Source organism: Taeniopygia guttata, chromosome 5 (assembly GCF_048771995.1).
Source record: "Taeniopygia guttata chromosome 5, bTaeGut7.mat, whole genome shotgun sequence".
NCBI lineage: Eukaryota > Metazoa > Chordata > Aves > Passeriformes > Estrildidae > Taeniopygia > Taeniopygia guttata.
Window position 1 is genome coordinate 3,709,778 of NC_133030.1, and position 27,036 is coordinate 3,736,813.

General features: G+C 40.9%; 1 protein-coding gene across 2 annotated transcripts in view; it reads left to right on the forward strand.

Moving 5' to 3' along the window:
- Positions 1-285: 285 nt before the first annotated feature.
- QSER1 (glutamine and serine rich 1) overlaps positions 286-27,036 on the forward strand; it is a 44,286-nt gene continuing 17,535 nt past the window's right edge. Inside the window, exons 1-4 of one of the 2 annotated variants that reach the window (XM_030273387.4) lie at positions 286-419; positions 16,679-16,788; positions 18,003-18,167; positions 21,448-25,146. In XM_030273387.4, the coding sequence (XP_030129247.4) occupies positions 304-419; positions 16,679-16,788; positions 18,003-18,167; positions 21,448-25,146 (4,090 nt within the window). In that variant the 5' untranslated portion in view covers positions 286-303. The remainder of the gene's footprint in view (positions 420-16,678; positions 16,789-18,002; positions 18,168-21,447; positions 25,147-27,036) is intronic. The other variant, XM_072929445.1, reaches the window with a different exon arrangement.

The following is a 27,036-nucleotide window of genomic DNA, read 5'->3' on the forward strand; positions in this document are numbered from 1 at the left end:
CGGCCCCGCGGCCCCTCCGCCGCGGCCTCCCTGCCCCCGGACACGGAGCCCGTGAGCCCCAGTGCGCTGGCGGGGGAGGAGCATCCTGGGAACGCGCAGCCCGACATGGGTCCGGCGGCCGCGCAGCCCCCGCCGCCGCCCGCAGCTCCGCCCGCCGCCCGCCGCTGAGCGGGAGCGGAGTGCAGGGGGCCGCACGGGGCCGCGGCGCTGCCCGCCCCGGATGAGGCGCCGCTCCCCCCCCGCGCCGCTCGTTCCCCGCCGCCCTCAAAAGCGCAGGGCCCCCGCGGAGCCCCCGCGGCCCCGATGATGGACAGGAACTACCCCGCGACCCCCGGCTTCGCCGAGCCCCTGGCCCCGGGCACCGCGCCGCCCGCCGCCTCCTGGGCCTACGAGCGCGGCGCCGGCAGCCTCAAGCCCAGGTGAGGAGGGTCCGCCGAGGGGGCAGCGGCAGGAAAGGCCGGGGGCCACACCGGGGCCTGGCCGAGGGCGGCCGAGGGGGCCCCGGCGACGGGGCAGGGCAGGGCGGGGGGCGAGCGGGGCCTGGCGGCCCCGGGGAGGCCGGGCCGGGCCGGGCGGGGCGAGGGAGGCCGCGTCCCGGCGGGCGGGGGGCGGCGGCGCGGGCTCCCCGCTGTCCCGGCGGCCCGCGGCGGCGGCGGGGCGGGCGGTCTCTCCGCCCCGCGGGCTCGCGTCGGGCTGCGGCGCGGGTTCAAGAGTTCACGCGTCCCTGCCCGGCTGCCGGAGGGAAGCGGGGCCGCGGGCACCGGCGCTGCCCGGCCGAACAATGCTGCCCGCCGGGGCACCGGGCCGGCGGAGGCGGCCGCGCCGCGCCGGCATCCCCCGCGCCCTTCCATTGCTCCGCCGTTGTGCTCTCCGCTGAGCCTGGCGAACCTCTTTCCTCTAAAGCGCTGCTCCGGGGCGTGCGGAGCCTCCTCTCAGCCAAAACTTGTCTGGAGCGATTCAGTCCCACGGAGAGAGTTCTGCAAAGTTCCGGGAAGTGCGGGGAAAATACGAGATATCTTACTGGCTTCGGGTTGCTTTTTGATTGTGTAACTCTGCCAGCTAAAGCGAGTATTCTCTAGGCGATGAGATTTTAGTTATCGCTTGCCTTTTATGTCTCTTGTTTGATTTATCTACAGTTCCCATCTCGACGACGTTTAGAGGTAAAAGAGAATCTCGGGCTAAAAATACCCCGTCAAAATAGGTGCGCTAATAGATGACTTTGCACTTGGTTCTGAAAGTGGTCAGACATGTCTGATAAGATTAATAGATTATCAAGTCAGAAGGACTGTTGCAATCATCGAGTCTGACCTCTTCATAATGCAGGCCGTAGAAATTTTTTTTCCCCAGTCTGTGTTTGAAAATAGAGCTTAGCCTGTAGAAGGTGTAGTTAAAATTTTCTGATGAGGCAAAATTCAGCACAGTTCTTAGTAAAGTATACAAGTGACTGATTTATATTGTTTTTCTGTTATGAAGAGGGCTACCTTTAGTTTCTGGCCACTGAGTCTTGTTTGTAGTCTCATCAACACTGAAAATACCATTATATGTTGAGAATGAATTCTTATGCATTTTAATTAAATTCTTGCTTTACTTATTTTTCTTCATAAAAAGAACATAATCTTATTAAGTTGATTGCCAGAGGTTTTTTATTTATTTCTTGCTGCTTTAGTTATTCTCCCAGATTTCTTTCAGATTTCCTCCAAGTTATAGTCAATTTCCCTTCCTGAATAGTGCACATTGCACTGGAGATGCAATTAAGGCAGTGAGAAGTGAGAGGATCACAGGACCTGCCTGGGATGTGAGGCTGTGCGCACAGTTCCCTGTTTCACAGAGAATTGCAAGGACAGGTAGCTTTTTGGCCAAACCCCTGCCCTGTGAAGTTCCTTAGCCAGTTTCTCTGAGGAGTTGCCTTCTTGGCAAAGTAAGGTCTCCATATAATTCTTTCCAGTTTTTCTTCCTAATCACTGAAGTGTTCTTGGTAATGTTGCTGTGTTGATTTCAGTGGTAGTCAGTGACCTGTCCTTTCTGTGTTGCTTTTGCCAGCTCTCATCATCTCTTGAGGGTCATGCCAGGTATTCCATGAGGGAGGTTTGTCCCAGGTCGTTTTAGAACAGGTAGTGCAGAAGCAGAAGTGGATCTCTCTTGGATTTTACAAGAAACACAACTGCTTGATGGTTGTTTTTTTTAATATTTAAAATAATCCTCCGCTTTTACAACACATCTTGCATTTTTTTAAATAGCTGCTGTATAAATGAAGTCTTAAATGTAAATTTTGGGAATTCTTTAGAAGAAATGGCAGGGAGAAAAATCCCAAGACAAGTACCATGCAGAAGCTCATTAGATCACTGCCTGCTGGCTATACTAATCAAATTAGTATTACCGCATCCCTGTATGATATGGCAATATTTATACTATGCTTCAGGAAACAACGTGGAGAAAACTTTATGTTGTTTGAAGTTTCATCTCCAGGTTCTATACATGGTGAAAAATGATGCATTTAAAATGTATCAGCTGAAACACTGAAACTTTTTTTCTTTAAACTGTACCAAGAACAAGGAAAATACTATGAATCACATTTTGTGCTTGAAATTTTCCTGAACTGGCTTCTTTGGGTTCATGACATTTTAATAAGATTCAAGATACCCTGACTTTGGCTAGATTTAAAAGTTTGAACCGTGTTGCACACAGTGATAAGTAGAGTCTGGGCTTTAGGTGCTTGTGGTTTCCTCTACTGCTGATTCACTTGTCTTTGTATGGATGGAGTTGCTGAGAACTTGGGATGGAAGAGTCATTCCTATCACTGCCAAGGTTTGCACCAGCCTGGAAGGGATTTGTGAATGTATAGATGTACTGTAAAGGAATATGCTGTCCATGCCCTCGACTTTCTTGCAGATCACATCACATTTTTCAAAGTGGTGTTACTGATTGTGGTTGACAGGTAGTCATCTTAACAGCTGAAGCTGCATTAGCCTGATGTTAAATTAAAAAATTTGTGTCATGTTCATCTGGAGCTTGCTTGAAAAGAATTCAGCCTTTAGGTGATACAGATTACAATATTTCATTCAAATTTCATAGTTATGCTCTTGCAGGCTGTGTTGTGGCAGGTTATGTTTCCTTTGTGTGGAGAGCCATGTTCACAGTTTCAGCTCATCAAAATGATTTCTCCTCCCTACAAGCATTGCTCCTGTCTTCCTGCGCTTCACTTCAGCCATCTGGTTTTTATCCTGCTTCTTATTTCTTGCAGGCACTGTTTTGTCTGTGCAATGGCACTATTCTTATCAACTAAAAGGAAATGTGTGGTGAAGTGTTACAAGGACATTTCTGCTGGGCCTGCTGTGACATAACTGTTCCCATGGAATAGGAGATGGTGAATTGGGATGGAAGCTGATGGACATCACTGGGATCACTGCATTAACTGAGCAGGGCCCATCCCTGCTGGGGAGCACATTGGGACAGCACAGCCGCTGCAGCCATAGCAGGGGCTGAGGGGGTGCTTCTGTCCTCCATATCCCTGACCCCCAGACCCCTTACACAGCCTGTCAGCAGCTTGAAGGAGTTTCTGGTGGTTCTAGGAGTGCACTGCCACTTTTGGCCTTTTACTGTAGCTGCCAGAAAACCCTGCCTAGTGCTTAAACCCTCTTTTTGCCAAAAGCTGTTGAATAGCAGATAAGGTGTGTCATGCTTACTTGCTGCTTGCTCAGGAATTATTGAGTATTCAGAAAACAGGTGATGTGTAATAGTGTGAGAAACTGTTGTAATTGCTTGGAAAGAGACATGGAGACACGTGATGATGGGTGAGGTTTCTGGATGAGTTTCTCTGGCTTGGGGGTACTCATTTAGAAAAGGATTTTTACTAGTGGAAAGATCTCACTGGTCTTGTTCTGTTTTTACCACAGCTCTAAAACTCAAATCTGCTACATGTGATTAAGAGTCAGTCACAATTATTTTGCTGTTGATTTAAATTTTATGGTGATTGCCATGGTCTCTGATGTTCCTTTATGCCTGGTAGTCTGTATCCATCTCTGTCCTACCCAAGCATATGGGGTTTTATGTAGTTTAGCTCTAAATGGTTCTTTGCAACAGATAGCACTGACATTATGTTAGTGTGGCCTATAACAGCTAATCTAAGATAAAGAGTTAGTTACTGTGACTGTTCATTTGCAAAGTTACATAAATGAGAGACTTATGCTTTTATGATAAATGGTTATGATGGGTTTTTAAACTCATTTTTGCATAGCTGTTAAACTAATGCTTATTGTAACAGCTGTATGATAACTGTGTTTTAGTTAAGGCTCAATTTTAAATTCTAATGGGTTTTTGCATAGCTATAGGAACTCTGTAAGTGCAGAGTATTTTAGAAAAGCAGAGAACATTTTCTTTCATCAAATGAAATTGTTCTGAGAGGTGAAACTGATGTTTGTTGTTAAACACATTCTACAAAAAGTTCCCTATGGTGTAGTATTTCAAGTGTTGAAAGGAAAGCTCATAATCTGAGAATATACTTAGAATTTTTGTATTAAAAGGCACAGAAAGACTAAGTAGTTTTTGCAAACATATAGAAAGATATATATATATACACTTTTAAAATTTTGTCAAATTTTCTGTCATAGTTTATATCTGAAACATTTATACATTCAAAATAAACACAGGTAGTCCATGGTATAGCACAGGTACCTCACAGGGACTTGCTGGCTTTTTCTTTGTTGTCTTTTTTCTTCTTTTCCACCTGCATTCAGCACACACTGAAATCACAGCTGTGGGGAGGTCAAAGATTGACTGAACAGAGGCTGAATGTGTTCTTGTTCTGTGTCCCATAGCTTTTCCTGGTGTAGATGTGTGGTCATCTTGCAAAATCTTTGCTGAAGTTTCAAAATGAGCCAGCCAGGCTTGTTTGGATTTAGATGCTGCTTACCTGTGTGAGATTTAATGCCAGCTTTACATGAAAGATCTCAAGCAGTGAGCGGTGCGTGTCATTCTGCTGCAGTGAGAAATGGTGATAAAGAACTATCTGCAGAAGGAATGAGCTGAAAATTAGTCTGAGGGTGCAGTTACCTGGGAAGGCTGAACTGGCTGCTCAGGCTCGCTGCTGCTGAAAGGGGCTCCCTTCTTCCCTTGTCTTGGTTTGGTGTTTGTGCAACTGCACAGGGAGCTGGTCTCATTTGTTAATCCATGAGAAAACTTTCCTGGCCAAAACAGTGAATGGCTTGAGCTGGTGAACCTGTGCTGTCAGGCTGGAAGCGAGAGGTGGCACCTGGGGATGAGCAGGGAGCAGAGCTGGGAGGAGTGAGCTGTGTGAATCCCTTGAGAGGATGAAAGGAGTGAGGACAGAGCTGTAAGGAGTGAGCTGTGTGGCATTGGCAGGCATTCTTCCCAGTGGTTCTGGACGGGGTTTAGATGGGCTCAGTCTTGCCGTGTCACTGTCTTAGATGAACATCCCACACAGATTGTGCTGCCTGCTTCCCTGCCAGGAGCACTTGGTAAGTGTTAGCTGGGTGCCAGATCTGCCTTGAGATCACCTACAATGATATTTCAGACTTGAGCCCCTTCCCTTGGAGCCAACATCCTCAACACAGGGTACAGAATACATTGTTCTGCAAGAAAGGGGGGTTTCACTATGCAAAAGTGTTCACTATGCAACACTGTGCAAAAAGTGTTTCAGTCCCATGTGTTTATTTTGCCTTTCATCCTGTTAACTTTAATCATAGCTGTGTTTACCTTTCACCAAGGGAGAGCAACCTTTCCACCTTGTTTCTTCTGTACTTTTGCCCACCTTTAATTTTTTTCTTGGAGTTGCTGCTATTCTGACATAATGCTGTCATAGGAAGAAGTCTGATTTTAGAAAAATCTGTGTTCCTGTCAGGAAAAAAGCACCTATGCCTGAACTATATTAATTCTAAACAATACTAGGGCTCTTATAGAGTGGATGCATTTTGCATGGATACCTTCCTTGTATTTTGTCAAAACTTTCACGAATTTGCATGTCAAGAGGTTACTTTGCATGGTGAGTGCCTGTTCCATAGATTAAACAAACAAAGAAAAGACAAACCAAAACAAAAAACAGTAAAAAGGCAGTACATTAGTAGTCTCACTGCAGACTTTCCTTAGCAGCTTTAACTATGACAAAAATAACTGAGCAGCATGCAGAGTTGAGCATTTACAGCACAGCATTTCTTGCTGTACCATACAAGTGTCAGAGAAAAGAAAATTCTTTGAATTTTTAAGCAAAGAGAAATGCTTTCAGAGAGGACAGAGTGCATGGTTATAAGTACTAGATTTACTTGTCTCACTGGGCAGATTTCATAGGTTTTGGGTTTACTTCTGCTTGCCATTCTGTCATTGTTACATGGCTTCTTTTGTTTCGTTGCCCTGGACCAACTTGGGGCTAAGTGTATACTTAGATTATTGGAGCCTCCTTAGAACCTCTCTGATGATGGGCTACAAAAAGGGGCAAGGAGCTCTTATTCCTGGATTTCTGCACACTCAAATTTTCTTATTCCAAAACAGTTCAGCAATAACCTACATATGTTTAGGCAAGCTTTTATTTTCCCATATTGCTTTTCTTGTTTCTCATCTTCCTTCTACATGCCTACCTGTGTTGCTTGCTTAGGACTTGGAAAAGCGCAACCAATTATGCTCAGCAGGAAGAAGGCACCCTTAGGCATCCTTATCTTAGAGTAGTAGTGTTTACACAGCAGGATACTAAGGAGCATTTATTCCTTAATACTCCTGCAGGAGTTATACTTGGGGCAGTCATACAGCTAGATTTCATTGGAGATTTCCCTCCTTTTTCAGCTGAGAAGAGTTGGAGGGCTCCAGTCCTTTGTCTAGCATTCCAGATGTCTGGCAAGCTCTTCTGAGAGCTTTTGGTCATCCAGAATGTGCCAGACAAAGGGTCACACCATGGGCCATGCTGAACGTACCAGCCTATGCTGCACCTTCCATGCTGCCCTTCTTCCTGACCAGGAAATCCCTCTCAGAAATATGGCAGCTTGGTGTTTCACACCACATCCTGTTTACTTTCTCTCGTCTTCGTGTCAAAAATTCCAGTGCTAGACAGCGAATAATCCTTCAATCCCGATGCTCGTCCGATTTCATTATGTTCTGCCGAGTCTGCCAAGAACAGGATTTCTAATAAGTTTTTCTTGAATCTGAACATTAGTTCATTTGCTGTGCAAAGAGTGATTGTAGAAAGCCAACTCCTCCCTACTCTGAACACAGCCATGTGTTAACCACCTTCAGCTGCTGGCACTGGTGAGCTGGACTTTGCTGATAGTCAGCACCACTGGAGAGAGATGGGATTTTCATCTTTTCCCATTAAAAAACTCCCTTTTGTTATTATTTTTAAGAGAATACAGGTTTTTCCACCAATTAAAGCATTTCTTTAGTTCATGTGTGTATGATGTTTCTCTCTTGATTAATACTTGGTTTTGTTTAGACATGATCATCATGAAAGCTCAAATTGGTATCAGGGACATATTCAAGGAATTTGTTTAATATAGTGTAGTTTTTCCTGTCTCAGCGTAACTGCCATATAGCTGTAACTGTATTTCTACAGTTTTGAACAATGCACAATTCTGGTTGAAGCATTCACAAGCAACTGGTTTCATCTGGTGTTTTCAGCTGAATAGTGACTTGTGACAAATGAAATGATGGCCAGTGTCCACTTTACAAGGTTAAAAATGGAAATTTAAACCTGTTTTAGGATGAGAAGAGCATTTGTGAAGAGGTATAAGAGCTAAATTCAAGAACTAAGCTAATTTTCCTTATAAACTTGGTTAATAACACCCTATGGTGCTTTCATTAATGTAAAGGACTCTTTGCTTCTGTGTTTTATGATGAACTGTGTTGTTAATATGTTAGATCTTTCCTGGGCACACCTCCTAAATTGGGATGGCAGTGGTGTTAGTCATAGGGATACCTCTTGTTTTGAATCTAAAGTAGCTCATATGAGCTGCTTAGCCCTTGTAGTGTGTTGTGGGATGTGGAAAACACTGTGCTGGACATGTGGACGGGCTGGGAGGCTTAGAGCCCATCTAATGGCCCTGAATTTTTGGCTGTAGGGTGGCAGGATGTGTGATCTCAGATGTGGTCACTGAGTAGGTGCCATGGCTGTGGGCCATGAGACCACTGCTCTTCACAGGGGTGCATTTTAACTTCACAAAACCTGGAGAAACTGTCTTATTTTAGTACTGGAGTCTCGGTGGTGAGGGCTGTAAATCAGAGTGGGTTTTTCCTTGTGCCTGGGTTTCCCTAGACTGAAGCACAAGGTATTCCATGGGCTATGGAACTGGAAAGTGCTTCAAGGTTTGGTAATAAAAGGAGCCCACTGACAGCATAAGATGGTTCTGTCAGTGTACAGCACACATGTATTTGCACTTCTTCTACCTCTTTCTGTGATGAAAACCTCAGCTTCAGCATCATCCTTTCCATATAAATAGAAAATAAAGGGCTTGTTAAGAAATGGGATATCAGGTATTCCTGTCGTACCCTAAAGGTAAGGCTCAAGCTTGCCACAAAATCCAATGCTGTAATAACTGTGGGAAGATGAGGGTTGAAAAGCATTTCAATAGGTAGAATGAATTGTAATTTTATTAAGGCTCTGATGTGGCTAACCCACATCTTGAGATAACGTTCTGCTGATTTTTATATTTGGAAATAAAATTTTGTTATTAAAAGTAATGGAATCTTTTTGTGTGTAGCTCAGCTGTAATAGAAGGTTATGCTGAGTGTTCAGCCATTAATACTGGAATAATGTAGAGAAGAGTTTTGAATATGCCCCAAGTACACTTTTGACAACAGAATAGCATCACATATCAGAGAAAAACTGTTAGATTTCCATTGCTGTCTGTTACAAAAATTTTCTGAAATTGTAAGTAAAACTCTAGGAGAGAAGCATTTATAATTTTTTTAAATCGCAGCTATTCTCTTCGGGCTGGGTAAAGCAAAAGTTCTTTCATAGACAGAAGATAAGAGAAGAAGATAAATAAATGTAGTGACAAAATAATCCAGTGTCTCAAAAGGCAAGAAAATAAGATTGCAGATCTTAGAGTGGTGGAAGCTACACAGACCATAATGGTATTCCTGTTTCTGCAGGCAGTGATAGAGTAGAAGCTGTCAGGGAAGATGTATGAATCCCCAAAACACTGCTTGGCAAACAAATGTCTTAAAATTATTTCTGACACTGTATTATAATGCAAATTGGGAGGAACGTGTTACTGTCTGTTTAAATGATACTGTCTTAATAAGGACATCAAAGTTAGTCTTGAATATTCAGAGCAGGAAAGCACTGAAAGCTCCTTTCCAGACCTTGAAATCTTAAAACATGCATCAGGAGCTCCAGACTGACATTGTAGAGTAGTTTAATTTTTTGTAAGGTGCAAAGTTTCTGTTGTGGTTAAGCAAGAGAAGCAGTTCCAAATTTACCAGTTCTGATTACAAAAAGAAAAAAAAAATGTTGTTGTATGTACTGCATTTCTACCATAACCTCATGAGGAAAGCTGATTTAGGTTGCATGCATTAAAAAATGACATAAAGTAATTAATCCAGTCCATTAGTGGTAACTGAAGTTGTAGTTTATAAACGGCTCATTTTTATCTGAATATTAGTTTTCATGTATGTATTTTTGCAGCAGAGTTTAACTGATTTTTTGAAAACAGAATTATATTGTCTTTGTTGTTAAGAATTCTGCAGGTTACTTAATCAGACAAGCCAGCACTTGCACTCAGGTGTTGAAGTCCCAGTAAGACTATTTTGGCTTTCCTGTTTTTCATTTTTAAAAGGATCAAGCATAAGGAGTTCAGACTCATTAACATGGGAATAAAAGGGAGATGGACCTTTTGTGTCATAAAATTTCTTTATGCCCTTAAGATGTGATATATATTCAGGTGAAGAATCACAGGAACAGCATGAACTTTTGCTTATTGAGGCAGCTCCCTGCATGTAATTTTCTACCTTAAAATCTATTTCTGAGAAGCTCCTTATCTCTACTCCTAGAAAGTGAGGAAGTAATGAGAGTTTCCTCTCACAAGTACCTCCAGGCAATCCTTGGCCCACATTGTGGCAGGCTCAGCCATGCTCTTGGTGGCTCTGCCTTTGAATTGAAGGGAGAAATTAACATTATGTCTTCATTTTTAATGAAGGAGTGGAGGGTGATTGCCTTTGGTGTGTTAGGATAGGATATATTCTACACTGGATATGTAGTGTGTAATTGCATTGAAAGGGAGAATGGGCCATAACCAACAGACAGAGGAGCTTGTCAGTAAAATGCTGCTCCTCTGTGCTTTACTGATTTACCTCAGTACTGGAGTCTGAGTCTGTGTTTTCCATCTTTCCAAAAGTCATCTATCTTGAAGAACAATGTTAGTAGTACTTTAAAATATTGGTACCTATTTTTTCTTGCTATAATAGAAGAACATACTAGGCAAATGCTAAAGATGTATGCTATTCTTTAAAGAATGCATTATATACCTTGACGTATTCGTTTAAGAAATGATTTTCTTTTGATTTTTCAGTGGTGAACTTTATTTTTCAAGTAGCATTTTTTTTCTTTTGTTTCTTATAGTGTGGGGTAAACATATCTGTGTATAGATGATCTCTGTTTTTAAATACAGCTGCAAAAAAATTCCATCTGTTTTTCTTCTCCACTCCTTCACTCTCAGATCTAGGTTTAAAGGCACAAAACTGATTTCTAGGCTAAACAAACAAATGGGGATACAATTCAGCATCATGAAGTCACCCCAGGACACATGGACACTGCAACTGTTCTGGATTGTTAAATATTTTTTCTCTTTGTGCAAATATGATGTTAAGGTTTGTCTTGTCTTGTATAATCTAATGAGAGGATCAAAGGAATTAGGTGCAGGGAGTAGGCTGGCTTCCTATTTTTCTTGAACCTGCCAACATTTTCAGGCTTCAACCCAAATTTGTGCGTGCACTGTCTTCCCCCTCCCTCCAGTATGTCTGTGGCTGGGAAATAGAAGTGAAAAATTACATATGTATGCATTTAAAAAAATATTTTGCAGTGAAATGAGTTTCTGGGCTGAGAAGGCGTTTGTTTTCCATTGGAATTAATTATTGAAGCATTCTCAGTTTCTGTTTTCTGTTGTTTTTAAGGGCTTTCTCTGCTTTTAAACTTCCACAAGTGTGTTGGACAGGAGTGACTTGCTGTTACTAATGGTATTGAGCTCATTTAAGTAGCGACTTTTTTCCTGGGTGACTCCCTCCTCTGCTTCTTAGGGTCATGGCTTTTTTAAAATAAAAGATTAAACCTATTTCTGGATTTAAGTAATGTGCCTGTAACATTGCTTTTAAATTTTAATTTTATTCTGAGCTGCAGGTAACCCCTGGGCGCAGAATTACATTCTAGTTTGACTGTAGCAAACAGGGAACTCTTGCTGTTACAATGAGCAGCTGAAGGGCCATCTATCCTCCATTTAATCTGTGTTGAATTCAGTGAAGTTTTCAAGTAATGCTCTTCTATTCTTTCTTCAGGAGATGTCTGAGTAAATGCAAAATAACAAAGAAGTATTTAAGAAAGTAATAAACAGTGTATCTAATATTAAAGCAATCCCTAACTATGTACTTGCCAGCAGGTAATAAAACCTGGAACTGCATTTTACATGACTAAAATCAAGTGCAGTGGACAAAAAGAGATGTAAGCTGCTGTGTCAGTTTCTATATCTTATTTTGGATGACATTTATATTTCAGTACCTGTATCTTATTTTGGATGACATTTTTAATATTTCGAAGTGCATTTGTCAGTTTTATGGCTTTGCTTTCTGTCTCTGAGTGGAATTTGCTATAGCCCAGCTGAGTTGCTGGTTGGAGAGAGACTCCTTTGCCAAGTGTCTGAGCTTTGGGATAGAGAGGGAAACAGCAGTACTGTTTCCCCCATTTCACGTATATCTCAGGTAAGATAAAATGCGAAGTGTGATTGTAAAGATATTTTCTTGCCAGTATGAGGCTATCACTGCTCTTTTTAATCTCCTTTGTGGTGATTTAATTAGAAGGGGGCTGTGCTGAGCCATCTTCTCAGAGGAGCTCTTGTTTTCAGTAAGGCAGAACGGGCAGACACAAATGAGATCAAATTTCCTGGCCTGCCTCAAATCTGATGCCTTGTGTGCATGCTGGGTTGTTGGCTTTTGTTGTTTGGGCTTGGTTGTTTTGGTCTCAGACTTGCCAGCCTCAGTTTTGGGGCACTCAGTTCCCTTTGCAGGGTGCTGGGAGCACCTCTGGGATCTCCTGGAGCCAGGAGGTCCCTGTGCACCCACTTGTCTTGTAGGTATCCAAGGTTCACTTGGAGCACGGCCTGCACCATTTGAGTGCTTTGGTAGTGCTCTGGGATTTAATCTGGGAGTTTCTGGAGCAATTTTCCTTTATGTGAGAGGCAGGAGGTACAAGTGCCCAAGAACAAGCGATTGCGCCCTGAACAGTTCTGATCTGCTTTCCATGTAAGCATTGTGGATTTCCCTAGTACTTGAATGATTGCTGTTACTAAACTAAACATAACCCAGAGAACCCCCCCGCCCAGAAAACACCAAATGCAAAATAATCAGTCAAAACCCTTAAAAATTGCTAAGCTGTAATGGGGATGTACCTAGAAAATAAAGTAGAAAGAAGAAAAAAATTACTTAGTAAAAGGAGTATCATTTCATAGAAAGGGGACAAAGATACTTCTGTAAAGTGCTTGTTTTCTGTTTCTGTTTTTATTCTGTATGGATGCCTCGGAGAGCAAGGTTATTTGAAGAAAGTAAAAGAAGCAGAAATACTTCCTTGTATGTCCAGTGTTTATTGCAGCTAAATTTTGCTTCCATGTAAAAATGATACTTTCATCTGAGTTTGAAGGTGGAAAATGCATCCTTCACTTGTGTGACGCATAAACTTGATAATTGTCTTGGCAAGTGAGGAGGGTGGTGAGTGCAATGGGACTTGACAACCTTTTGCAGATGGAGACCTGAATTTCTATGAAACTATTGGATTGAAGAATGCTTTGAAGATAAATGATCGTGAGAATAGCAAAGCAAACAGATGTGTGAAGGGTCCCTTCCTGACAGATTTAATGTGGGCTAACGAAAAGGAGTGGTAAATCAGGGTTGAGGTTTTAGTAACAATGAAGTACAATTACTGTTTTCTTCCAGAAATTTTACTGGAGAGGTAAAAATCTTCTATTAGCCAGCCGATATACCTGAAAAAAAACCAGATTAATACTTGAGTCATTTCACTTCCATTGTCATACACATTTTTTGATTACATTCTTACAGCAATGACAAATCATGATAACTCTTTACAGGGTATCTCTTAAATATTACTCTAAAATGAAATGTATCTTTTAAATGAAAAATACTTAATGGGGAGCTATTTTCCAAGTTTGTATGTCAAATTAATATTATTTCCTAGCAGTGATCACTCCATTGTGCAGTTCACTATGACAGTGGAAGTGGGAAATCACTGTGATTATCAGTGATAAGGGCCAAGTGCTTTTGGAGCAGTGCATACATAACAAAGCACCGAGTACTGTGAATCTGACATTTCAGTACAAGCAGGAACTTGCACAATTGTAACAAACTTCCAAACAAGAGGATGCAGAGCTTGGTAGCCATAAGGGTGTTTGCCGTGCTGGGTGTATTTTTGATATAAGAATTACATGCTGTGTTAATTCATCTGTTTAAAAGTTAAATTTTATAAAAAGAAACCTTAAGGCAGTAATCTCTCTGATAGCCATGCTTGTTTAGGATAAGCTTATGTAAACTGAAGACATATATGTAAGGCTTTTTGAGATAAGAATCTACATTCCAGCAAGCAGTAATTATACAATAAACAATTAACTGTTCAGATAAATACAGTGTTCTTTATTGAAAGACAGATTCATTTTTGAGGTTGCGGTTGCGTTAACTATGAGCTGGGAGTTTGTATTAAAAAAAAAGCACCATCCTATACTTAGAGTGTTCTACCATGCCCAGCATTATTAGAATTTTGAGGTTCTAGTAATTTCACAGTGTTTCTGAGTGCTGAAGTCTAGGGGTTATTTTGTATCCCAGTGCTAATTCTAGCACCCTCCTTGTTACGAAGTCTTTGTCCAAGTTTGTTTTACAAGTTACTTTTATCTTCCAGAGGATTCTGCCTTTGGTCTGCGGGCTTGTGTGTGTTATGCTGTCTTGTGGTATTTGTGTGCACTGCACCTGCCCTTTACAAAAAAAGGTGTTTATTGTAGAGGAGTGAAGAGAGGGGAAAATTAATCACAATGTTTACCAAACAACCAGAATAAATAGAAATTTTAAATAAAATAAACAACAAAAACACAAACAAAAAAACCGTCACAACAATTTTTTTTAATTTTCAGGTGATTAAGTTCATCCACTTTTTGGTGATGAGCTTTTACAATTAAGAGGAGGAATGAAGTGATACTGCTTGATATACTGTACTGGGTTTGGGGTCTCTGGAAGAGGTTTTGCTGCTAAGTGTAGCCCCAATTGCCTGGAACACCACCAAGGTGCCTCTCACCTGAAAATACAGAATGGGAAGAGGAAGCTGTGCTGCTGTAGGACTTTAGAGTTTGCCTTTAAAACATATATAAAGAGAAGTCAGCATCACATACTTTTATATAGGTAAAAGCTTTAAGTAAACTTGCAAGAAAACCTAAATACAACCTACTGCTGTTGCAAGAAAGTTTCCACAAGCTCAGCATTTTTGAGTGAAGATGATTCTTGCAAACAGTGTGTGGGCTGCCATGCTTCATTTTAGAAACTTTTTTCATGTAGTGCTTTTTTATTTATTAAAAAGACCTGAAGAAAGCTTCATGTCTCTCAAGTTCTATGTTTGGCACTTTTTTTTTTCCCAGCTGTGCAAGTTTGTTCAAAAACCTCGAACCACCTAAACTTAAAAATTTTTCTTGTGAAAATACTTGTACTTCAATTCGCTTTATTACTTGCATGATGTTTTATGTGCAGAACACTATTGCAATTTTTTTTTTGGTCTGAAATAATAGAAATTGTTTAATGCTATAAATAAAAAAATAACCTACAGTGTCATGCAATCGTGTCTGCCAGTTGTCCATAGCAGTGATGCAAATATTTAGATTTCAGTCAGCATATAATAGAAATCAGTTGCTGTTGCATAGTGTTGAACTGCACAAAGATCTGTCCTCTACAGCATAGAAGCACAGGGATCTGCTGACTCTGAATTTAGGTTTGGCTGTTCTCTAAATTGCAATTACTGCTGTGAAAGGTGTTAAAGTGCTAGCCAGTGAGCACAACTGAGAAGAGCAGTAGCTGAGATTCTTTGTTTTTTCAAAGGATTTTGGTTCATTCTTTAGGCTTGTGCAGTAGCCTGGCATGCTGACTGTAGAGCATTGCTGAAGTGGAAAATACATCCCCTGATAGTGCATCTCAGGCAGGAAAGTCCTGCACAGACAGGCTCTTGCTGGTTCATGGTGTGTGCAGGTCCCAATGCTCTAAGAGGCTCATCTGGCTCCTCTCATGTCTCAATGGAAATGAAGTAAACCCAGAAATGTTGCCAGTTTTTATATTATTTGGTATCTTCTATGAAATTTTCCCATGATGTCATGATTCCTGGCATGGAGAGTTTAATTTTTGCTGATGCAGAGTGCCTGCCCCTCATCCCCGGGGATGAAAGATAAGGGCAGGCAGCAGGGAGGGCTGCGGGTTTCCTTGTTTGGGTTGTTTTGGCATTTATTTACACTTGAATTTTGAAATTAAAGCAGTCTCACATGTGCACTGGACTAAATAGCTGCTACCTATACTAAACTTAGTGTCCAAAAGCAAGAAAAGAAGAAGGTGCATGGCTACTTGGTCATGCTGGCCTTCATTTTCTTCCATTTGACAGGTGGTATGCAGAGCTGAGTCCGGGGAAGCTTGACAGTTTTGGGATTTTGTTTTGCTTCTCCTTCTGTTTTCTGCTTTTTAAACTGGAAATCATTAGGGCTTTTGGCAAGTTCCTAAGGTTGCTTGGTGTTTAGATTGCATTTATTTATTTTCTGCATTATTGGTTTTGCATGGACGCAGACAATGTATATTTTATGTGTGCTTCCATTAAGCCTGATTGAAACATCATGTTAATTTAAGTGACTCACTTAAAAATCTTAAATAAAAGCTGTGAATCATTAACTTGCATTTAATGCTAGGAGATCTGAAGATGGATTTGTCACTGATTTCACTGTCAGTTTTATTAAATTGTACCAAAAGGATCAAAATCTTTTTTAAAAAGTATTGCTCCTACAGCTTCCTGGTCATTCCAGCCTTTTAATTAAATGAGGTCCTGTAAGTTTTAATAGAATTAAAAATGGAAATGTTAAAGTGGGCATGTATTCGTAGTTATCTGGTTTGCAGACTTTCTCTCAGTAAAACATTACAAAAAGTGCCCAGAGTGTTTCTTAGAGTTGAACTCTGTCTTTCTGACCTAGTCCTTTATAAACTTTTCTGTGGTCAGCTTTGATTTTTGTAAGGTTTTTCCCCACTCTAAACCCTTTGGCTTTTTGGGTTTCAGTAGTACTTTTTTTTTCTGCTTAACATTTTTTGTGATATTCTAGCAGAACTAGATCTGTCTGATCTTGGGCTTTTGTTTTCCTATATTTCTGTAAATTTTTGGCTTGTGATTGAAATGTCATAATTGTTCTTTGTTTCTATAGCTTTACATTTTGTTAATAATGTTTAATTTCTTCCTTAGTTTAAGCTATGGAGGAGGACATTCATCACATTCGGAAACAGACCTTCACAGACAGACATACACAGCTTCTCATCAGCTTCCTGGATACTCAACTACACAACATCCTGCTGGTAACTGTCCATGTCATGAGAATACTGCTGAAATAGTTTCAGAGGAGAGAGAAAAAAACAAACCGTTATGTAATTTAGACTGAAGTTAATGTATTTTATAATCAAAGGGAGTTTGTCATATAAGTGGTGGCAACTGGTATTAGAAAAGCTGAGTGTTAAAGTTGTTCGCTTTTTATCAAAATGTTGTAAGTAGAAAGGAAAATATCAAGGCAGGTTATGTGTTTTTTGAAAAAGCTGCACTTATTCTTTCAAATACAGCTTTTCAGGATTTGGCCTATGCGTAAGGGCAAATGTTGTGTGCTTCCAAGCCAGTGGCAGAAATGCTGCCAGCTCCTCCAGACTAAAGCAAACAGCAGAATTGATGTGAGCTGGAGCATGCTGCTGCTGGTACTGCCATGTGTAGTGAGACCCTGCTGGGGAAAAGTTAAAATTCATTTAAAATGTAGCAGTGGCTAGGCTGCATTACAGCTACATTGTGGTCAGTCTTTGATCCTGAGGAAATCCTCTCTCTGGATCCCCCCTGAAGATGGGGCCTGACCTCTTCATGCTCACTTTGCAACTCAGGTTCCAAAGAAAAGTGTTTGAGCTCATGTGGTGACCGGAATCTGTATGTATGGCCAGGTCCTTGATCAGGGTGATGGAGGGTTGGAATTGCAGTCTTGACATAATCTCTGTTACTCACAACTCTGGATCTCACCAGTGCTTCCCATTGAACCCTCTGCTATGGAAAGGTCTGAGCAATGGGATGGTGTTTATTGAAACAGGGAATGCAACCAAAACCCCTTTTTATGTGCCAGTCCTAGAGATGTGTCCAAACTTCCATAAGCTGCCCAAAAGGGACAAACTGGATATAGAAAAGTTGAACATGTTTCAGGAGGAATTCTGAATGTTTAACCAGGTGAAAATAGAACAGTGAATCTTCAGATTCAGATAAGGGAAGCATTTTACTGGTGTACCTAAATACTGTTATAAGCATCATATTTGACATATATTTAATAATAGGTTTTAAATATATACTGAAGTTTCAATTTACAGTTATAACACTGCATAACACTGTGTTAAACACTGAAAAATCCATGTCCTTTACATTGCTAATGTTTCATGAGATGGGTTTTTTAATGAATTATGAACATATATCTTTGTTATTTGACTTTGCTTCTTTGAAGTTCATCTGAATTATCTGTTTTGTTTCATTTCCCTCCACTGTCATCTAGGTCTTTCAGGAATATTTGATACCAGTATGCACAGTGCTGGAGGTAACACTAAGGAAACTTCTTCGGTTATGAATTTTCTCTCTGCTATAGAGTCTCGTACTGCTCAGGCAGTCTCTTCAGGATCTACCCTTTTACCACAATTCAGGGCTCCTTCCTGGCAGACAGGTGAACATTTTCTCTTTAAATAAAATTTTGTCATTGTTACATTGAATGTTTGGGAGGATTTGAAACAAAAATATTCTGACTAACTGAAAAGGCTGTGTGTTTTCTACCTCTTGTACATCTCCATATTTAAAATTTCAAAACCAATAAAATTATGTTAGCATAAGATTTATATGAGCAGAAGTTCTGGTTGTTTAGAAGGAATGTAGATGGATAGGGTATTAATTTGTCTGACGAGTTACATTTATTTCCCCAGCTTTGTTTGGAATTAGTCTCACTAACACTATAAGCATTTTCAGGCACACTACCTGTACCTCCTAGCCAATCTTTCACTCTCAAACTCTGCTTCCCATGATAGTTTTTCTGTAATATTAGTACTAAAATCTATGGGTAGCTTTGGCCTCTTTGTACACAGAAGTAATGAGCAAGGTATTCTCAAAAAGAAGGCCTGAGGTGCATGTCACATAGAAATAAGGGATCTAATTTACAACTGAAGAAACGTGCCATCTCTTTTGGCAGACTGACTGCCTTCCACAAACCTCCCCCATCTGTCAAGCCTTCTGTGCAGAGCAGGAAACTGCAGATTTTGAGCTCACTGTAGACAGTTGCACCAAGATAAGTGTTGCTGTTGCATCTGTGGGTAGCTTCAAGTTCTGATTAATCTTAGGGAATGATTATGCAGCTGTGCAGTGAATTGGATCTATCCACTGATCTGGCAGAAAATGTTTGAGTGGCTTTTGTCCTTTGGGGGGATGTCTTTCCTCTGTATCAGCAGGCTGATCTGTGTCTCTGTGCAGCTGTATGATTGCTGTTCTGATCTGAGGAGGAGGCACAAGGTAGCAAGAGTGGGGCAGTCCTTTTTTTGACATTTAAGTAATGTACAGCTGCATTCTCTGAAGAGCTGCACAAAAAGTTGAGAATAGATACTGTGGCTTTTAACTCGCTATTGACAAAAGCAGAAATGTGGGAGCACAGATGAAGATGCACAATGATAGTCTGGCAAACAAACTTAATATCAGTCAGTTATGAGTTTAGAGTTATGATGACCCATCCTCACATCGGAATATCAGCTGGGAAGAAATTTTTTTTCCTCCTTGTCCTAGCATTTTCTCCATTGCAACCTGCCTAACAGCGAACTATGAAGAAGGGGGAGACGTGCAGTGGGTCAGGTTTGATGTTGGTACCAATGGTTGGGAGATTTCTCAGTACTCATTACTAAGAACTCATCACTATGCCCATTTTTCAACATTACCAGTTCTCTGAGCTTTCTGTTGTCCTTTGATACTTTTGCTGCTTTTCTGTTACCCTTGATCCTCCCAAGTATCTATTGAGAGCTTTATCTTCACAAACTTCTTTGAGGGAAAGCAAAGCAAGAGCTCTTCACTCTGCAAGGTGACTTTTTTTTAGAAGTTTCTTACTTTGGGCTTTTCTCCAAACCCCACACTGCTGATTTTAGGGGAAAAAAGAAGAATGTTGTGTTTGTTATATTTGTCCTTCCAAGTGTTCCTTTGATCTGTGTTATCAGTGTTCTGATTTCTTAGGGTAGTGAGGGTGTGTCTGTGCATGTAGCTTAGTACCTTTCCCATGCCTTTCGTCTGCTCCTGAACAAATATTAGAATATAAAGCCCAACAGTTCTGCCATAGTAGTGCTCCTGTGACTGGCTCTTGACTGGTTTAAGAAGTTAGGGCATATTTGGAAGGGTTTTGATTTATGGAAGAGAAAGGTAAAATACAGGTTAGATGAGAAATTAACATCTGCAGTTAAAACGGGTTTAAATTCTTCCCTTTCTTTGAGACTTCCAGATGGCCCTTCCTTTGTGTTAGCAGTAGGGATCAGTAAAAGAGAACCCATTTGTACATGATGATGCAGTTTTTTAGAATAGGGAGGGAAAGTGCATTAAAGCACTGATTATGCTGTCTCACTCAGAAAGACCTTATTGTTGACTAAGGAAAAATACCTTGGCATTCCTTCACTATCACATCGCTTCATATCAGTTTGTCTTGGACTGAAAGGGAGAAACAAAGAATTTATTTCTCAGCTTCACCTGAAACTTCAAAAGCAATTGTATGATTAAGTTGCAATCAACTTAAGAAGAGTTACTGTATTCTAAAATGAAATATTTTTTTAACTGAAGTATTTGTTTCAAAACCAGCTCTATTTACTGATAATTTATATTTATTTTTAAATTATGCTAAGCTAAAAAGCATTTTAAGTGTGCAAGAAGAATCAAAAAAGGTCAAATCAGTCTACTGATTTTAATTTGTTCCGATTTGCATACCCTGGTAAATTTCCCAGAGGAAACTGATTCCTTTAGAAGAGTTTTAAGTTTGTCTGGGAATAAACTTGCCTTCTTTGCTTTTCTTGGTAGACTTTGGAAACAGTACACAAACTTCACCAGTGTCTGCAAGTTACAGGGTGAGAAGCAAAGTGAATGATTACAGGGTTACAGGGTGAATGATATGGATCACTGCCCTAGGCCTCAAAGCTTGCAAGGGAATTTCATACTCCTGTTTCAGCTGGAGTAGTGTATTCTGTTGAGAAATCTTGTTTAAGCCAGGGTGTCATACCGGTGGCTGGGTGCAAATAAGAAATATGCTTTTCAGTTGGATAGTTGCTACTGCACCATGCAGATAATTGCTGTCTGAGGATATCTGGGACTCTCACTTCAGAAAGTATACAAATTATATTTATTGATTGTATTGAAAATCAAACCCCTCCTCTAAGAAAATGAATTGCAGATTGTATGGACCATTAGCTATTTCACTGCATGCTCTGAAATGCTTCCCATAAAGTGAGTTATAAAGTTATTGGTGAGGGTAACTCCAGGAGATGGGATTGCTCCTTAAATTGTGTATGTATTACAACTGCTAAGGTGTAATTTTGTCTTTTTACTGTTTATTAAAGGTGGCCAGGGCTTTTGATCAGTTCTTTTTAAACTGAAATAAAAACTAATAAAGAGCCTTCCATTTCAAAGCAGAATTAATCTTGTACAGTTCTTTTTATTAACAATTTGCATCTTAAGGATATGAGGTTTTCCCTCAGCAATTTACTGCAGGTATAGAGTTTGGCATTCTAAAAAAATCCTGCACTTTCATTTTGAAAATTACCCACAATAAATGCCTCCCTATGTATGTTTGGGTTTTTTAAAGGGTGGTGATTCTAAAGAACATTATGTTTGTAAATGCTGTCAGAGCTTGCAGTTAAATGACTTACAGAAATGCACTGTTGTTACTTTTAAAGCTCCCTTATGCTCCTTTTTCCTTCTTGTTTTGTTTTTTCCAGGTATGCATTCCTCGACAGCCGCAGAACTATTTGTTACTGGAGCTCTGCCAACTTCTGGAACATTTCCACCAACCTCTGCTTTGTCAGCGTATCAGCATCCCAACACCTTCAGCAGCAGAAACTTTGCTACTACCCCTTCTCTTACTCTTCAAGATGCCACTTTCAGTGCTACATCCAACGGTCTCTTAAGTCCCCATGATCCCTTATTACAGATTAAAACATCCCAAGGCACTGTTCCAACAGCTTTGACCTTTGAGCGCTTGGGCAGCTCTGTTCTGAGTACCAGCGTACCCCCCCAGTCGTCAACGTATCGTTCTGCTCAAGAATCTGCACCCCATCTTTTGCAGCCTCAATTCAGTTTGTTGCCTTCGACCCTTGGAGGAGCCCAGCAGGTGTCTCAGGCCTACAGCACATCTGTCTTCACTGGTTCCACTGCTTCCATGGACAGAGCACTTCAGCGAGAATGTAGTGTTATTAAACACCACCAGCGGCCTTCGAGTACTCAGTCTGTCCAGCCTCAGCTGGCTGTTTCGCAGCATTCCTTACACAGCTATTTAACAAGTACAAGTGGAGTTAACTTTCAGGATACATCTAGGCACTCAGCATTATCCTGCAGTCCAGTTGGAGATGTTACTCAGGTGAGCAATGGAGGACCACAGCAGAAGACTTCTCAAGTCACAGTGGAACTTGCTCAGTCATACACATCTGCAATTCCATCGCCCGGTTTTCAGTCTGCTTCCATTGCAGAAGTGAAAAACTGTTCCATGAAGCAGCCTCCGAGGTCAACAAAGACCCCCAAACCTCAGAGTGTAGCTCCCACCGTGCAGACACAAAGCTATGCCAAAACTGCACAAAACCAGAGTTCTGTCATTACAGGCCAAGCACAGATCTATTCTACGGCGCAGCTGCCCAGCCTCTTGTCGGTCAGTCAGTCCCAAAATTACGTTTCGTGCCAGGCTCAGAATGTGCCACCTGTCAGCCACTCACAGGATTTCTCATCCGGTAAGGTTGAGAAGCTGCCCTCACTGTATAAAACATTGACTTTTTCTGGGCAATCACAAGCTATTACTTCTGACAGTCAGACTCTAAGTTACTCCTCAGAGGAACAGGTATTGACCTCAGTTCCAAATGAGAACTACTCTGGGCAAATGAGGGAACTTTCTTCAGTCAGCCAAGCTCAGAACTACTCTTCTAGTCACTCTCAGGGTTTATCTCCAGTTACCCAGTCCCAAGTTAATTTTTCATCTCAATCACAAGTTTTAGCAGCTGTTAGTCCTTCAGAAAGCTATTCTTCAGGGCAGTCTTTAACATTAACGTCGCCTTCTCTTTCTTTTAATGCCTCTCCTCGGGTACAAACTCTTCCAGCCTCGAGCCCTAATCAAAGCTATATTTCTTTACATTCTTCTCAGAACTCTCAGTCACAAGAATCCTCCTCTCCTCAGTCTCAAAAGTTTTTGCCATCTGTCCAGTCTCCTTTTGCATCCCCAGCTCACTCCCAGACGCTGCAGAGCAACAGACCTTCCTCAGAAACAAAGTCCTATGTTAAAAGGAAGTCTGACTCTAACTTGTACGCCTCGTCGAAACAGGAGGAGGAGTTATCAATGCAGGACATGCAGGCATTGCAACAGCAAGCTACTCTTGAATCTTCCACTCAAAGCCTAACAGAGGAGGAGATCAACGCTCAGGACGCATCCTATAGGGTCTCAAAAGCAAATGACAGATACTCTCAAAGCGTAATCAGAAGCAACTCTCGTCTTGAAGATCAAGTTGTTGGACTTACTCTTCAAGGAACAAAAAAAGATGAAAGAATGGTCAGTTCTGTGGAGCAGCTTTCCCAACACATTGGCCATATCAGCAGCCTAAGCCACGATATCAAAAAGACAGCGAATTTAATGCGAACTGCACAGGGAACTGTGAGTGCTAAGGAGCTGAACCAACAGCATTCCCTTATGCATAAGGTACATGAGAGTAAAGCTCAAGAGCAGCAGGGCCAAGTCATTAGCGCGCCAGCGCAGGTGCAGCCTCATGCTTTAAGACATGGTCATCAGCTGTGCTTGCCCAGTGCACAGGTACTGCTGGAGTCAGCCTGTGACTTGCAGATTCTTCACCAGTCAATCCTGCAATCGAGTTTAGGACAAGCAAAGGCATCACCGCAAGTGCAAAGAATACAGAGTCCTCAGCAGGTGGCACATCCATTCCTTCAGATGGATGGTCACATTGTTCAAAGTAACGGGGGTCATTCTCAGCAGCAGCTTCACAGTCAGAATTCAGAAGTAATGAAAATGGAGATTTCTGAGTCTTCAAAACCACTACAGCAGCATTTGACAGCAAAAGATCATTTTACTCAAACAAATCAACATGATGCAAAAAATCAATTTGTTTCTCTTAGTTCAATGTGCTTCCCAGAATCTATGCTTCTCAGCGATGAGAGGAATATATTATCCAATGTGGATGACATCTTAGCAGCAACAGCAGCAGCCTGTGGAGTGACACCATCTGACTTTGCCAAATCAGCCTCTAATGAAGAGGAAATCCAAACTGTTGAAAACAGCGAGGAGTCCAAAACGCAGTTCCGAACTTTGGATTCCAGGCACGTGTCTTCTGTTTTCAGTGCCTCACCTACTGTAGTTGGAAAGCCAGCAAGCAGAAATAATATTTCTCTGAATGGAGGCCAAATTACCCTGAATCTTACCCCGGTGTCAACAATACAGACAAAAACTGTGAACCTGGATCAGCAGCACCTTGAAACTTCTGATCAGAGTGTACCAATAAGAATGACCTCTCCCACCCTTGGTACTGGTCAAGAAGAGCAGGAGGCTGTTCGGGTGAAGAAACAATCTAGCATCAGTCACGAATCTGAAGAAGATAACGATGCTTCTGTTGATGGTACACTGAATGCAAGGGAGACAGAGTTTGTTTCAAGTGGTAGGAGCCTAAGTGAGGAAAGTGCAGCTTCAGAGAATGATTTTAATGTGGGTGGTGATGATGGTACAGTAGCAGGCAACCAGTCAAAGGTTCCGTTGCAGCCGCTGTCTGTTCCCCAAAGTGCAGATGGAACCATTAATAGAACTGAAGAAGAATGCCAAGATTTAACTCAAGGAAACCTTCAGAAGAAAAAAAGCAAAGGAAAAATCCAAAACAAAAATGCTGCCGAAGATGACAGTGCAACTCAGAAACAGGTAAAAAGAAGTGGACAGTGTAAACGTCAAAATTCAAGAGGAAATGATGCATGTTTCACATACTCTTCTCCTGTTTCTGAAGGTTGTTACGATACTTACCAACATCAGGAAAGAATGAGGCAAAAAATTAAAGAAGTTGAAGAAAAACAACCAGAAGTCAGAACAGGATTTATTGCATCTTTTTTAGACTTTTTAAAATCTGGGCCTAGGCAGCAGTTTTCTACTCCAGCTGTGCGAATGCCAAACAGGACTAGGAGACCAGTCACACAAATAGTTCGTGCCCCTTGCCTGCAGCCCTCTGCAAAGCCTCAGCCAGCAGCAGCACCTCCTGTGGCTGCTGAGGTCAGTGGAGAAAGTCCAACCAAAAAAGCCGATGAGGAACTTAAGAAAAATTTAGAAACATTGCCTTCGTTTTCTTCTGATGAAGATGATTCTGTGGGTGGTAACCATGATCTTCAAAAGAGCATCTCTACTGCATTGTCAGCCCTGGATGAAACATCTGACAAAAAGATCAAATCAGGTAAAATGGTTACTGCAGGTGTATATGTTGAAGGAGATTTTTGTAGCTGAGGGGACAAAAAAAAAAAAAAAAAAATTTATCTATCTTCAGGTAAAGGTTTTTATTTGGTTTGGTTTTGGCCACAATTAAGAGTTTTCTTCAAAAGGTGTGTTGACTATGGACTAAAATAGTGTTTTCCACAGTTAGAAAATATGTAAATAAACTTTTTTCGTGCTTCAAATAGGACTAATGCCAAAAAGTTATTTTAGCTTGGAGTTGGAATAATGTGTATGTTGTCTTCAAGTCTGGCTTGGAACACTAAATATGATTTTCATCTGGGAACATCAACAAAACATATCAGAGGTTCTAAACCTATTTTTAAGAAAATTTTAGCAAGAGAATATATTAATAATTGCCATCAACAGGTGATAAGTTCTTGCTCGGTAAACATTCATTTTCTGTGATGATGAAGTTGTACTGGATATGTGTGTGAAACAAGTTTTGCTCTTGTAAACTGCACTCACTTGCTTCTTGTAAACTGCTACTGCTACTCCAAGGTAGGAGTCATTTGAGCCATACTGAGCAGGGCTGTTGTAGCTCCATGTGTGTTGATAGGTTGCTCCCAAAATAAGAAAGTCTGGGAAGGATCAGTTTGGGCAGGGAGGGGCAGACAGAAACCACTGATCACAGTAGTTAGTTTTTCACACACTTTTTGGTTTCAGTTGTGTTACATCCATGCTGTACATCCATGTTCAGAGCTTTTAACTGATGCTGCTTTGTTTTGAAGTATTTTCAGCACACAGAATGTTTTTGCCTGGGCAATTCTCTTCAGTAAGGATTTATTATTCCCCCCGCCCCCCCCCCCTCCCCCAGCAAGCAATTAGAAACTATCCAGCCAATCACATAATTGTACTAATTCCAGAGGAATACCATTGTCTTCCAAAATAATCACAGGGAAAAAATGAAACATTTCTTTAACTCTTCTCAGGATTGAGAACCTGTGACCCATAAGCTGATTCTTAACAAGAGAGAATGAAGTAATTGTTTCCCATTTTAGATTAAAGGAGAGAGGGAGATTTTTTTTTTCCTCTAGATGTGACATGATTTACTGAAAAATACATAGCAAATTTAAATTTGAATTGTAATAATCACACCTAAGATAGCAGGAAAATATTACAGAATATGTGAGATGCTGAACAATACTTTATCTTAATTACTATTCTATTTTTTTCTGTGGATATTTCTATGCAATTATGCATAAAATGCACAGTTAAGTGCATGCATTGCAAAAAGGCTATTACAGAGGATGAAGTTCCTTCTGTGTCTTTGAGTTGAATATATATTTCAAACAAGAAAGCAGTGATTGTTTTTCTTCCCAGAAAGCTGAAATCTGGACAGTGCTATGGTGTGAACCTCTTGCTGAAGTTTGTTTATTTTAGTAAGCCATTTCTGTGTACAATGTCCAAAGAAATATTTCAATTTTTTTTTTTTTTTTTTTTTTTTTTTTGTTGGGTGAACATTTCCATTGATGTTTTATTTGCAGTGATTTCTTTTACAACATTATTGTATCTTTCTTGTTATCCATCAGGATGTAATATTATGTCACCAATTTCTTTAATTCACCTTCCTGTTTTGTGACGCACAAGATTGTACAAGATGCTTAATAATGACATCTTTCTTCCTTTCTTGCTGGTGTTATGCAAGTTTTCTAGTAATACCCTCTTCTGTCTGTTTTTGCAAATAAGTATAGACAGACAAATATTAAAACATAGTCTTTTGTTGATAGTATTAAGTAGTACATGTACCTTTATCTGCTGTTCTGATAAATATGTAAATATACCTGAGCAACTAATAATGGTGTGGCTAATTAAAGCTGTCAGAGCTCTCTCTCACTGAAGAGATAGAACATAT